Raw genomic sequence first — 13336 nt, 5'->3', positions numbered from 1 at the left:
GAGTAGTATATCTTGTGTGAACTTGTATTGCTGATAAAAGATACATATTGTTGAAGCATTTCATCCTCCACTCATCAGGGCAGGTGCAAGCATATCAAACTTGAAAGGGAACCGCAATTTGCATTGCTTGAGAAAGGGTGCTGGTTGGATGGAAAGGGGAATCTTGTTGAGGTATTACCATAGGAGTGCAGCAGGGAACTATTGTCCCACGTACTTCTGTTTACTTCTGTTTTCAGAGAAGTGAACCCTGTTTATGATTAAAAATATATCCCAGCAAAAATAAGTGAGCTGTGCACTGAGTCTGACTGATAATTTAATATTGGTTGTTAGTGTAATTTCTAGGATTGTTCAGCTAGTGCTGTCCAAGCGCAAATGACATCTAATATTGAACGCTATATTTTGGGTTTCGCAAAAATGAACTGGAGGAAAATCATTAGTACTCTGCCGCTTACATGCAGCCAAAGAAATATGCTGTTTGATACAATCCACTTTCCAACCAAACAGCATTTTTTCTGAACCTGTCTATAATGTTGTTCCCTTTGAAATTTGGTGTTCTTACATCTCACCTGAAGAGAGCAAGACAAAAAGCTTCGACAGCATGTCTCTTTGTTCAGCAATACTTGAATCATTATTGTTGCACTGTATGACTATGGAATCAGAAGTGTAGAGTAAGTTGGCACTAGAAATTACTTACAAATCTGTAATCAATACATTAGCTAACTCTAACTTAGGAACAGATACTTAAAATTTTAATACAGTTTCCCATTTTACACTTAGTAGCAATGACACCCTGATGCTGTCAATCAATGTAGGTATTCTGTCCACTCCACAGTGACAGATTATATTGGATACCACATCAACATTTCTAAGTCACATGATATTCCCTTATAAATACCACTTGGTTGGATTTCCTCAAGTTCTTTCTATCATGGTTATAGGATCCACTGAATCTTTGAAGTAACATGACAAAACTGAATTTGGTTCGTCACGAAGTATGTGCATTTGCTATCCTGAATTAATATAGTAAAAAGAAAATAAAGGTAAGAAGATGATTGCAGTTGCAAAAGATGTTAGCAATAAGAAGCATAATCTTTGCATGTAAGAATGCTGTTGAAATTCATCAAAGTCATGGAGTTAGAAAAGATATTAGATGGTATTAATTAACTAGTTTACTTAATCAAATTAAGGATCAAAAGACATTAATGAAAAAAAATGCCAAATAAGTTGAGGATATGTATCATGAACAAGTTTTTCTTTTAAATTGTAATAAAAATTTGGATTAATCTAACAAATAATCTCTTTAAACAGCTGGTGAAAGCAAAAAGAACATTTTTTAAAATTTGAAGCTATATTTCTCCAGCACAGATAAAGCCTGCATAAATTTTACATTTTATGTTTGAGACCTTTAAAGTTTTATTTTACTGTGACTAGCCTGAGTTTCTTTCCCTGCTAAACAAGAAAGCAACTGGTTTAGTTAGTGAGAAACCAAGAGCACTGAGGATGCTGAAAATCATAAATGAAAAGAGAAATGGATGAAAAAGCACAGCAGGTCTGACAACATCGGCAGATAGAAATCTGAGTTAATATTTTGGGTCCAGTGACCTGAAGGTTCTGAGAAAGGGTCACTGGACCTGAAATGTTAACTCTGATTTCTCTCCATAGAGGCTACCAGGCCTGCTGAGTTCTTCCAGTAATCTGGTTTTAGCTTAGCTGGTGACTTAGCCTTGGGCAATCATTGAACGGAATTTTAAGAGATGTCACTGTTGGGATTGCACGTGGAAAGTGCCCATAAAATTCATTGCATGGCCTTCCAGCCGTACACCTGCTTGCCTGCAACCTCTCAGAAATTTTATGGGACGTAGGCAAGGCCTGGGGATACCAAACCTGTTTTACTTTAATTGAGTGGCTAATTAATTGTCACTGCTTCCCCACAGGCTGGAAGTTTTAGCCGAGTAGGAGGCCAGGGATGTTGGGTCTTACGTGGGAAGGTGGTAGAGGCTGTTCCATTTCTTATCCTTCTTTCCTGATCAGGTCAGCCACCCTAAGTCTGCACCCCCACCCCCCCACCCCACCCCACCCCAGTTAGAGTTCAATCTAGTCAGCTTTTTTAACTGCCCAGCATCCTCCCTGGTGACCTTGCACCTAACACCCCTGTCCTGTCCATGCCATAAGCCCTCTCTATGTAACTTTATTTTCAGCTTCCAGCACTTAGGCTCATGGCAGTTCATTTTGACCAAAGGGTGGCCTTCACTCCTGGTGTTGTTTCATTTCTTGGCCAAGAAATGTCTGCACCCAGCAGACAAGAAATGTCAAATGACTACAAAGCAGCTGATATTGGGATAGGTGCGGACTCTGCTGATATTTTTGGTGGCCGGGTGGCAAAATCCACTGTCCACACATTCCTGCCCGGTAGGTGAGAGTGCAGTTCACTTTAATAAGTGGAGAAAAATGGTTTGACGTTATGAGCAGCATTTAGATTCAGAAACAGGCATGTAAGTTGTTGAGTACACTTATTATAGGAAAATTCTTATCATGGAAAACCAAACAAATCTTCAGTCACTGGACTTGCAGATGAATTGACAGTCATTCCAAATATTCATCCTGCAGAATCAAGCGATTTTGGTTTCTGATCTGGATATAGTTTCAGGCAGAAGGGCAGCACTCTGGGAGCAGGAACAACATCTCAGTTTGGTGTTGTGTCCAGCTGACAAAGCAGAAGTAGTGTCTACACTTTAAAAACCCAAATCCCATAAACCCACTGGCAAATCAGTTTATATCAATGAAGGGGATCAAAGCAAAGCTCCAAAGGCCAAAAAGCATTGAAAAGCAGGTGGATCTGTCAGGCAAGCTGCTGTCTGGACACCACTGGCTTGGAATTTCTAATATCATGTTCAATAATTTAACATACAGTTCTTTTATTTCTCCAGTTCAGCAGCCGAATTTATGCTGTAATGAAATGAGATATTACTTTCAGAGAAGTGCTGATTGGTATTTGTACAACATTGATTTGATTTAATTGAATACTGACTGATCATCACTCACACCACACCCCTGCCTTAATTGATAGCTACAAGGATTTATGATTGCATTATCCATAAAATAAAGTGTTAAGCATAACATCATAAATATCAATGAGTTCTATAATTATTAATTGAAAACTTCTTAATATTAAATTGTTTCTACTGTAGAGAAGAATTTTAAAACGTAACTTTTGAAAGTTACTGAACCACTTCCATTCATTGCTCTCAAGCTTAATTCATTGATAGTATGACCCAATTTATATAATGGATACATTCGGTTATAATTTGAAAATCCTTCATTTCCCTTGATTATATTTCTGAATTTATGTTAGATTTAAAATATTTATTGGTCAAATCTGAAATGGAACATGTCATGAAATATGTCAATCCATTTCATTCAATTAGTTATTTATTATACGATCAAATAGTGTATCTCAGTACTTATTAATAATGTAATTTTGTTATAAAAGATAGGATTGTACCACATGGGAAGGTTAACTCTTGCTGAATTGTTGTGAATTACTTTAACATGCAGATTATTTTCTGATATGACTGCCTCAAAAAGGAATTTCCTGCATATTTCTATTGAATAATAGATCTGTGCCTTGAAAGGATGGTGTGGAATGTTAAAGCATGAATAGTCCTATAAAATTGCTTAGCCACTTGAAGATAATATTTAATATCTTTGTTAAAGTGAAATTTCAGAGAACCAGATTATGCCTTTGTTTCAACGATCCCATAATGACATTTTAAGTTTGATTTTCATTGCAGTATAGGCACAGAAATATGGATATGTTCATGGCAGAAATCTAGAGTGAGCGCACTGAAAGTACAGAACTGCAATAGCAATAGATTCTCTGTGTATTCAAAACTTGACAATCATTTTTGATTACGCTCAAACGTATCAATAGCAATTGGTTTCATGTGGTTGCAGTGCCAAAGTTTTGCCTTCATATAATTTCACTTTTCAATGATAGGTTCTTCTTGAAATTAGCTTTCTATACAATATATTAACAAATTATAGGTTTATGAAAAATTAACTTATTTGTTGAATAGCTGCTTTGGAACTAGAATCAAGTGACCAGGTTTTTAATCATTCTGAAAGAGCAAACCTACTTCCATTCATTTGTCATAGTCATAGAGAACATCTGGTCTGTTAAACATGGAAATACAAATTCATATCAGAAGTGTAAAATATTCTGCAGGTTTCTAATGCTCTTTAAGTCTACTCTGATGTCCAAGTTTGTGAAGTAGATTTGTGTTTTATTCTGTGTTGAGAGTGAGCTGCCTAATGAATGACGAAGTGGCTTAGGAAACACAGGAATACCATTTTGCAATATTTATTCACAAGTTAAAGAATCATCACTTGAAACATTATGTTTGATAGCAAAGGCATCCATGGACAGTTTTTAAGAATACAATTAAATAGCAATATATTTCCTCAATAAGCAGTGATGTTCTAAATCTCTGGTGTCATACAGTGCAATAAAATCCCTGAAGAATGCTGACAAATAAATCCCCACCTTCTCCTCATCCCCGCAGCCCCAAACACACACACGTGTGGTGTGGAGAAAAGTGAGAAGAAATTGTGTTTTTTAAAGTGAGTCACTCTGCAATCCAATTAGGAACCATAACATATTACACCACGATGGTCATACATTTAATAGAATTTTTGTCTCAATCCTTTTTGTACTCATTGAGGTGAAGAATGCCAATCCTGCTGAGTAGAATATGTTTTATACACAAAATTGACCTCCATGGTTCCATCCAAAGGTTAGGTCAAAAATTGTTTGCTGAGCGTTACTTTATTGAAGCCTTGACCATACTAATGCCTGGTAAGAGTTACACTTGAATGGAAACAATTAATAAAAATATTGCTCATTTAGCAGTCCAAGACTCAACCCTCTCAAGACTGGACACCCGTGACATATATACTGTGGTTCAAGCAGAGTGTGAACCAGCCTACATGCACCTTGCTCACAATTAAATTGCCAGTCATCAAAATGGAAAGGCTTTTATTTTCCTTCAAGTGCATTAAGTAATGGCATTTGCTTCTGCAATGTTTTTCAAGAAGTGGGCTTTTAAAGTCACACAGGGTGACATAATAATGCAAACTAAAGCAGCTTCACATGATGTGCCCTGATGTAATAGTACATGAATTTCTGACCGTTAGTACAGCACACCTAAAACCTATAAAGGCAATCCTTTTGGGTACCCAAATCATTTGTTGTTTTAAAAAAAGTTAGTTTTCTCCTTTTAGAGCATTTTAAATTTGAGTAATAAATGAACTTGAGATTTTTAAATGCAGCATCTGTGAATGTGCTTTCACAACAGAAATTATTTTAAATCCAATTTGTAATGGTATTCAAAAATATTAGAATGCAGAATTCATGGGTGGCAAGACAAGTGATGTTTTCATCTCTTCTCCCATGCTCTGAGGCAAAACATACATCCTTAAAGACTCGTGTAGTACTACTGGAAATGCAATCCAGATGTGTCAGGCAGGTTTCAGTACTGTACAGCTTTAGCTGTTGAACTTACAACTAATTCTTTAGGAGGCTGTTGAAGGAGCAAGCTGCTTCATTACCGGACATGCTTGTATGCATATTGAAAGTAAACGGAGCAGGCTCAAAGCAAGGAAAGTGGATCTTTTCTGATGTGCATTAGCTCAAAATGTGCAATGTGAAAATTACAAGTTATTTTGTCTTCTTCAAGAAAGGAATATTGTCTGGCACCAGCCTTGAATTTCATGGACAGATGCCTGTCGAAATTCTTTAAAGTGCAGGAAAGCTGTGATTGTGGCCAATACATTTTGCAAAATAACTGTGCAGCTCTGTTTAAGTTAAAATGGGGAGTTCAGAAGTAAGTTACAGTAATTTCCAGGTTTATCAACTGATGGCAATGGGTAGAGGAAAACAATAAAAGCTACATTTACAAGATGATGAGAGGCTGGAGCAGTGGCTTAGTGGGTTTACACACTTGCCTTGTAAACAGGTGATCCTGAGTTTGAATTGGCAATGCCTTTTAAAGGGCTCTTGTGGTATACTGGCTCAGAAGTAGGAGCACTACTAGAAGGTGCAGGATCAAGTTCCACCTGCTCCAAGGATGTGTTATAACACATCCAAACAGATTGATTGAAAAAGATCTGCAAGGTGACTAGGAACAAAAATTTGATTAATCTCTTTAGCACTCAGCTAACCCTCTTGACATTTGACTCATTAGCTCATTGTTAGAATCTGTCTACTTCACAGATGCACAGTCCATAGGACCAAGAAATGTTTTAAATGTGTAATCTAAGGCCAATAGTAGTGGGAATCCCAAAACTTGAAAGGAGTAGTGTGGCAGTAATAATTAGGTGACACCAAACTTCAATTTTGAAAGCATGTAGGATGTAGGCTGCTTTGAGCTTCTGTAAAAGAAAGATAAGTGGAAAAGACTCTACAGTGAGTCTTCATTTCAAATCAGTGAAGATGCAGGGAAAAAGACAAGTGATTATGATGTTGAGGTGCTGAAGATGAAAGTGACAAATTGGGATGATGCCAAGGAGAAATTCAAAGTTAAGGGTGACGATAAACTGAAGGACAATGACTTAACATGTATGAGCATATTTAGAAAGGAACGCATCTGGTGATGTGGCAACAGTTGCCAATCAGCATTTGGATGAAAAAGTTTTTGTTTAAGATCTTAGATTAAAGTAATGCACTATTAAAATATTACCATGCTGAACTGCCATCCTAAAAAGCATTTAAAACTCGTGTTCTACATATTAGTGTTCTTGTGCAGAGAGGAATATAGTTCCCTGAGCGAAATCAGAATATACCCCAAAGCAAGACTAAAACATAGTAATCATAAATAATGGAAAAAAGATCTGTGGTCCTTCCGTATGAAGCTGATTCCATCTTTGATAGCCATGAAAGAAAAATAAACTCTTACCACAATTGTTCCACAGAATCTGTTTCTTGTTAAATGATTTGTTGATGTTCTACTTCCTCCACATTGGAAAAATCTGTTGGAAATTATGCCCCTGTATATAATATTTCTTCTACCATTTTCAGACAAGAGGGTCTACCTGTTGTAATTTTCCAAGGTAGGGATTCTTCCTTTAAAATTGTTCATTGTACATCCATAGATAGTGTTTGTAAGTTGTCTACAAAACCTAGGACAGTTCTGTGGCAGCAATAGTCTATCTGTCAGTTCTAAGCTGTTGAGTGTATTGAGTGGCAAAACCAGGTCTGTCTTTAGCAATGCCCTGACTAAAATTTTGTCAGAAAGCACCAACCCTTAATTATAATTGATAACTTTATAATCACTGCATTTACGTTATTGCAATAATGTCTTGAGCAACAACACGCACACAAAACAAGATTTGTTACATTGTATCTCTCCCGAAAACAAAAAAAAACAAGCAGTTGGGATTAAATTAATTATGCATTCTTGAAAATCCTATTATTTTTTGTTAAACTTTTGCAGCCTGAGAAAGCGTAAGTGACTTAATAAAACCTAATAAAGATTGGACAGCTTTCATGGGAGAGTGTGAACTTGTGTTGAAAACTTCATGTCACCTTATTTTAAATGTTCAAGATAAAGGAACTAAAGTCAGATTTGCCATTAAAAAAAATTCCAGAGTTTTCATTTTTCTTTCTCTTTTGCCTGCTACTGCACTCTGCAGTTGTCCCCAGGAGAATTGTTAGTGTACAGTAGGGTTAAGCCTTTACATCCTTAAATTAATGCTTTCAACGTTTTTTACTTGGCAGTCTCCTCAAAAAGGAAGAGTTTAATGATAAAATGAAACATACGGTAGCTGGTTAACTACTCCAATTTGTGCTTGATGTTTATGGACATTTTCTTTAAAATAAGTGTGACAGTGCAAATAAATTGAATGTTTGTTTTCAAAGAATACTTTTTTTTGACAAATTAATCCTTTGGAATTTAAAGAAAAAGCATTATTGTTCTGCCAAATATGAAAAGAATAGAAATGTTTCAAAATCTTAATAAGCAGATTGGATTTAGAAATAAGTTATTGTGTAGGTTTCATATTGTGATAGTTGCTTCAATAGTCAGAGGACTTCCTTATTTATGGAGTACATACACCTGCAGAATAACATTTGTGGATTGAATATTCATTTCAGCCAAATCAAGTGCTAACCCAAGATAACACTGTTCAGAACAGGTGAGGGTGAGAGAGAGAGAGAGAGAGACAGAGAGAGAGAGAATCTAACCAAATAACTGAACAATAGTAAATAAAAACTGAAAGAACTGCAGATGCTGTAGATCAAAACCAGACACAGAAATTGCTGGAAAAGCTCAGCATATCTGGCAGCATCTGTAGAGAGAAATCAAGAGTTAATGTTTCAGGTTGAGGTACTCTTCCTCAGAACTGATGATAGTTAGGAAAATGTCAGTTTATATTGCAGAAGATAGGGTGGGGGGAGGAAGGAGTAATCTAAGCAATGGTTCTGAGTATTTGAATCAGATGGTTCTGGATGTGAGTTTGCTCGCTGAGCTGGAAGGTTAGTTTTCAGATGTTTCGTCACCATTCTAGGTAACATCATCAGTGAGCCTCCGACGAAGCGCTGGTGTTATGTCCCGCTTTCTATTTATCTGTTTAGGTTTCCTTGGGTTGGTGATGTCATTTCCTGCGTTGGTGATGTCATTTCCTGTTCTTTTTCTCAGGGGATGGTAGATTGGCTCCAAATCAATGTGTTTGTTGATGGAGTTCCAGTTGGAATGCCATGCTTCTAGGAATTCTCGTGCATGTCTCTGTTTGGCTTGTCCTAGGATGGATGTGTTGTCCCAATCAAAGTGGTGTCCTTCCTCATGTGTATGTAAGGATACGAGTGATAGTGGGTCTTGTCGTTTTGTGGCTAGTTGATGTTCATGTATCCTGGTGGCTAGCTTTCTGCCTGTTTGTCCAATGTAGTGTTTGTCACAGTTCTTGCAAGGTATTTTGTAGATGACGTTCGTTTTGCTTGTTGTCTGTATGGGGTCTTTTAAGTTCATTAGCTGCTATTTTAATGTGTTGGTGGGTTTGTGGGCTACCCAGATGACAAGAGGTCCGAGTAGTCTGGCAGTCATTTCGGAAATGTCTTTGATGTAGGGGAGAGTGGTTATAGTTTCTGGGCCCGTTTTGTTTGTTTGGTTGGGTTTATTGCTGAGGAATCGGCAGACTGTGTTCATAGGGTACCCACTCTTTTTGAATACGCTGTATAGGTGATTTTCTTCTGGTTTTCGTAGTTCCTCTGTGCTGCAATGTGTGGTGGCTCGTTGGAATAATGTTCTCAGCGAGCAAACTCACATCCAGAACCTCAACCTGAGCTACAAATCTTCTCAAAACTCGCTGGAATCAGATGGTCCTTCCCTGGCGATAGGACATTCATAAGGTACTGGTTTCAAGTCCACGGAGGAAGCCAATGTGTTTCAATGCTGCACCTCATACTGAAAAATATATCTGAGTACTTTATCAGAATAACATTAAACTTATTTGTGGTGTCCTGCACAGTAACATAGATTGCTGATGCCCATAATCTTTGTTAGCCTTTTATGCCCAGTGATTTTTAACCAGGCATAACTTAGCATTAAAATTGAATTGTCTGCTTACACAAACAGTGTCTTGATTACAATATCACACAACCCATGTTCTCAGTTGGTTTAACCTGATGCAAGCCGCTTTTTGATTTTTGTCTGTCTTCTGTAGGATCTCGCTGGAAGTCAATGTCCAACCAAGAAAAGCAGCCATATTATGAGGAACAGGCGAGGCTCAGCAAGATGCATTTAGAAAAATACCCTAACTACAAATATAAGCCCAGACCAAAGCGCACCTGCATTGTGGATGGCAAGAAACTGCGCATTGGTGAATATAAGCAGTTAATGAGAAACCGAAGGCAGGAAATGCGGCAGTTCTTCACTGTGGGGTACATGTTATTATGTTTTTAATAGAAACATTTTCTAAGGTTTGAATCCTCAAAGGTTAATTTGGAAAGAAGTGTTGTTCAAGAGAAGCAGCAAACAGGTTATAGATATATTGACACCTGAACCTCTCCAAACCAGCAGCTACTTCGCATATTTCCAGACAGAAAATAGGCCAGTTGCATGTTAAAATGCAACAAACCAGAAGAAACACATTGGGAATTAATATACATGCAAATAGGTTTCTTGTTAATTTTATTTATTCCATTTCTGTTCAAATAATTTTGCAATCAGTAATCTAAGATTCCTTTTTGACATTTCTTTTCAACATTTCCGTTGTCAGTTAGTTGAATTATCTGACTAATTAGCATTATACAATTTACCTATCTCAGCAGTGGGATAACTTACATATTTAGTTCAGGGCAAGTGCCTATAAGAGATACCTGCCCTGGTTCAAGCCAATCCCAGAGCAAAACTGTGCCTTGTTGTTCTAAATGTGATCCCCCAAAGAGCCAAGGAAAAACAAAAACAGAAATGGCTGAGAAACTCAGCAGGTCTGGCAGCATCCATGGAGAGAGAAACTTAGTTAACATTTCAGGTTTTACATGGATTTACTGATGAGTTTCTGCAGCATTTTCTGTTCTTAGCATCTGCTTTTAGCTGAAGAAAACGTTTCACTCCCAAATCCTCAGGTTTTACAGAAGAGATATCAGCAATAGATTACCTGTGGGATTGATGTGCCTTACTCTAGGAAAGGACAGGGAGTTTCAAGAATCACATAACAAGTATACCAAATGTTGGGAATTCTTATGAAGGCTTTCCTGAGTATAAAGGGAGAAATTCAAAGTGAAGTTCATGAACTGTCAGGTTCCTCTGAGAAGCAGAGGTGAGTAGGATATATCTAGTTATCCCCTAAGCAGAGTTGAGTGGCCCAGTTTAGAAAAGGCAGAATCTTGGCAAGAATTCTGCCTCATTCTGAGCCCTTTTGGTGAAAATGGAACCTCTCCTAACCTAGGAGGCTGGGGGCCATCATTTTTAGAATATAGTGTTTAACCCGTGTCCTTGTTTTGTAGTTCTTAACTGGTTGGTCAAACATTGGTAGAAATACTGTTCTGTCAGTATGTTGTGAGACAAAATGGTGAAAATAGTTAGGAGAGTGCAGGGTGTATTCGTTTATTAGTGTCATATAAGCACCTGTCAGATTCAGATTGCTCCAACTATCTTTCTTTGCAGTTGTTGCTGACAGAACAAATAATGCAAGAACATGATAACATTTGATCTACTAGTTTTATAACAAACTTGAGTCTACTAGCTATGATCACACATGCAGTCTAACAAAACCACCATGGCATGGGCATGGTCATTTTGAACATTGTAATGGAAAAAATGGAAGAAGGTACGTGAACAAGGTGTAATACTCAAGAGAATTCACTGATCACTTAATGGCTAATAATACCGTGTCTAGATACATATAAAACAAAATGGAAGTTGCACCTAGCCCACACGCTTTGAAGATTTCACACCAGAAGGGATATACAAAACATCATACATTGTTGCTAATGCTGTGAGAAAGGGGACTAGCTTTGACTTAAAGAACTTTTCTGCATTAAGAGGGAACAGTTGGATTTTTCCACCTTTATAAAGGTTCTGGGATTAGAATTATGGAGCTCAGTCCAGGCGATTTGACTGCGATTGTCATCCTTGGATTATTTGGGCCAAGATCTACTTGACATTTATAGAATTGTTAAAGGAATGCATGAAAGTAAACTTAGAACAATACTTTTGAAATTAAATTTGAAATACAGTACAAGAAGATACAGACACTAATTTTAGGATTCATTCCTGGAAATTGTATTACACACAAACAGTGATCAACAAATGGAATTAATTTCCAGATAGAGAAGTGGAGACAATGAGCACGGATTTATTAAAGAAATAACAATGGTTGCAATAGTGATACTAAGATTTAGCCTGTATTTATGTTATGAACATTTGAAGTAAGTGGAATGGAAAATATAGTCCTGTTCTGTAATGTGATAACAGTCATAGAGTACGCTGACATGGGGGAATCTGACAACGTGAAATGTCCCAACCTCCTCTACAGGTAGAATGTTACTCATGATCCTTATGCCACTGCTGCCAACTGCCACCAGTAGCAACATTATTCGGTTCAAGTCAATGAGTCATGTTCATCATGTCTTCAAAATAATTTATTTGTTGATTTCAGTTGCTAACGAATCAGTTTTCACCTCTGCATAGGCAACAACCTCAGATTCCAATCACCACGGCAGCAGGCGTAGTGTATCCTGGTGCTATCTCCATGGCAACCACAGCAGCATCACCACAACTGACATCCGAGTGTTCCAGTGAATCTGGCAGTCCAGAGCCAAGCATCCCAGTCATCCAGAGCACTTACAGTATGAAGGGAGAAAGCGGCAACCTGGGCATGAACGAAATGATAAATGGCGAAGATGAAATGGAAATGTACGAGGACTATGAGGATGATCAGAAATCAGACTATAGCAGTGACAATGAGAATCAGGAGGCCATCAGTGCCAACTGAAGAGCAACTGCAATCAGACTGTTATTTTGAACAAAAAAAGTTATTGATGAGCCTGCATGTGTGGCTCCAACAGATTCATCAGCAATGGTCTTAAATGTTTCTTAATGTGTGAAGCATTCTGATTGTTCTTTTTATTTTTACAAAGTATCATGGACATTTTACATTACTGGCTACAGCCTGAAAACAAAAAAAAAGTCAGGACTTGAAAGCTGTTGCTTAATATAGATTCACAGCTATCTGGCAGTCTTAAGTTTTTTTTTCCTTTCTCTTTTTTGAGCTTGTTTTAAAATGCTTTAGTTACTGTTTTCTTAAGGGGTGGGGGGTTTTATTCTCACTCAGGTATGCTGTGCCAACCAGCAACTTGTGAATGTGTTTTTAATCTGAACTATTTAAAATAACTTAAATTTCGTAGTTTTAAAAAGATTGGGGTGGGGGGGTGGGGGGATGGGAACCACAACAAAAATGGCAGCGCGTGTGCACAAAGAGCACAGCATAAAGCAGAACAACAAAGAGCTGAGCCCTGACTGGCTTTCCTTTTTTTAAAAATTCTTTATTTTTGAGTTGCATATTGTACTGTTTGAATTAAGAAAGTGCCAAACTTTGAATAGCATTTTAATCTTAACACTCTGAAAAGTCTTATTTGGGAGATGCTACAAAAGTCTTAGACAATCTTCTGTCATCTTAATGAGGAACAAAAAATATATAGTTACACTTACCAATATGGTTCTTTCCAGACAACAGTGACGTTACTCAGGAATACGAACGAAGGATATCTATTTGAGACAGAGGAGGAGCTTGCCAGAGTGCATGTGTCCAAACACTTTTTCTTGATGTGTCACGATAGGGT

General features: G+C 37.5%; 1 protein-coding gene across 13 annotated transcripts in view; it reads left to right on the top strand.

The window, feature by feature from the left end:
* sox6 (SRY-box transcription factor 6) overlaps nucleotides 1-12892 on the top strand; it is a 624359-nt gene extending 611467 nt beyond the window's left edge. For all 13 annotated transcript variants that reach the window (XM_048545909.1, XM_059652056.1, XM_059652052.1 and 10 more), the window contains 2 exons: nucleotides 9715-9931; nucleotides 12186-12892. In XM_048545909.1, coding sequence (XP_048401866.1) covers nucleotides 9715-9931; nucleotides 12186-12489 — 521 coding nt within the window. In that variant the 3' untranslated portion in view covers nucleotides 12490-12892. The remainder of the gene's footprint in view (nucleotides 1-9714; nucleotides 9932-12185) is intronic.
* The last annotated feature ends 444 nt before the right edge of the window (nucleotides 12893-13336 follow it).

This window comes from Stegostoma tigrinum, chromosome 17, assembly GCF_030684315.1.
Source record: "Stegostoma tigrinum isolate sSteTig4 chromosome 17, sSteTig4.hap1, whole genome shotgun sequence".
NCBI classification, from domain to species: domain Eukaryota; kingdom Metazoa; phylum Chordata; class Chondrichthyes; order Orectolobiformes; family Stegostomatidae; genus Stegostoma; species Stegostoma tigrinum.
Note: the sequence above shows the minus strand (reverse complement) of the source record. Positions and strands in the feature narration are given on the sequence as shown.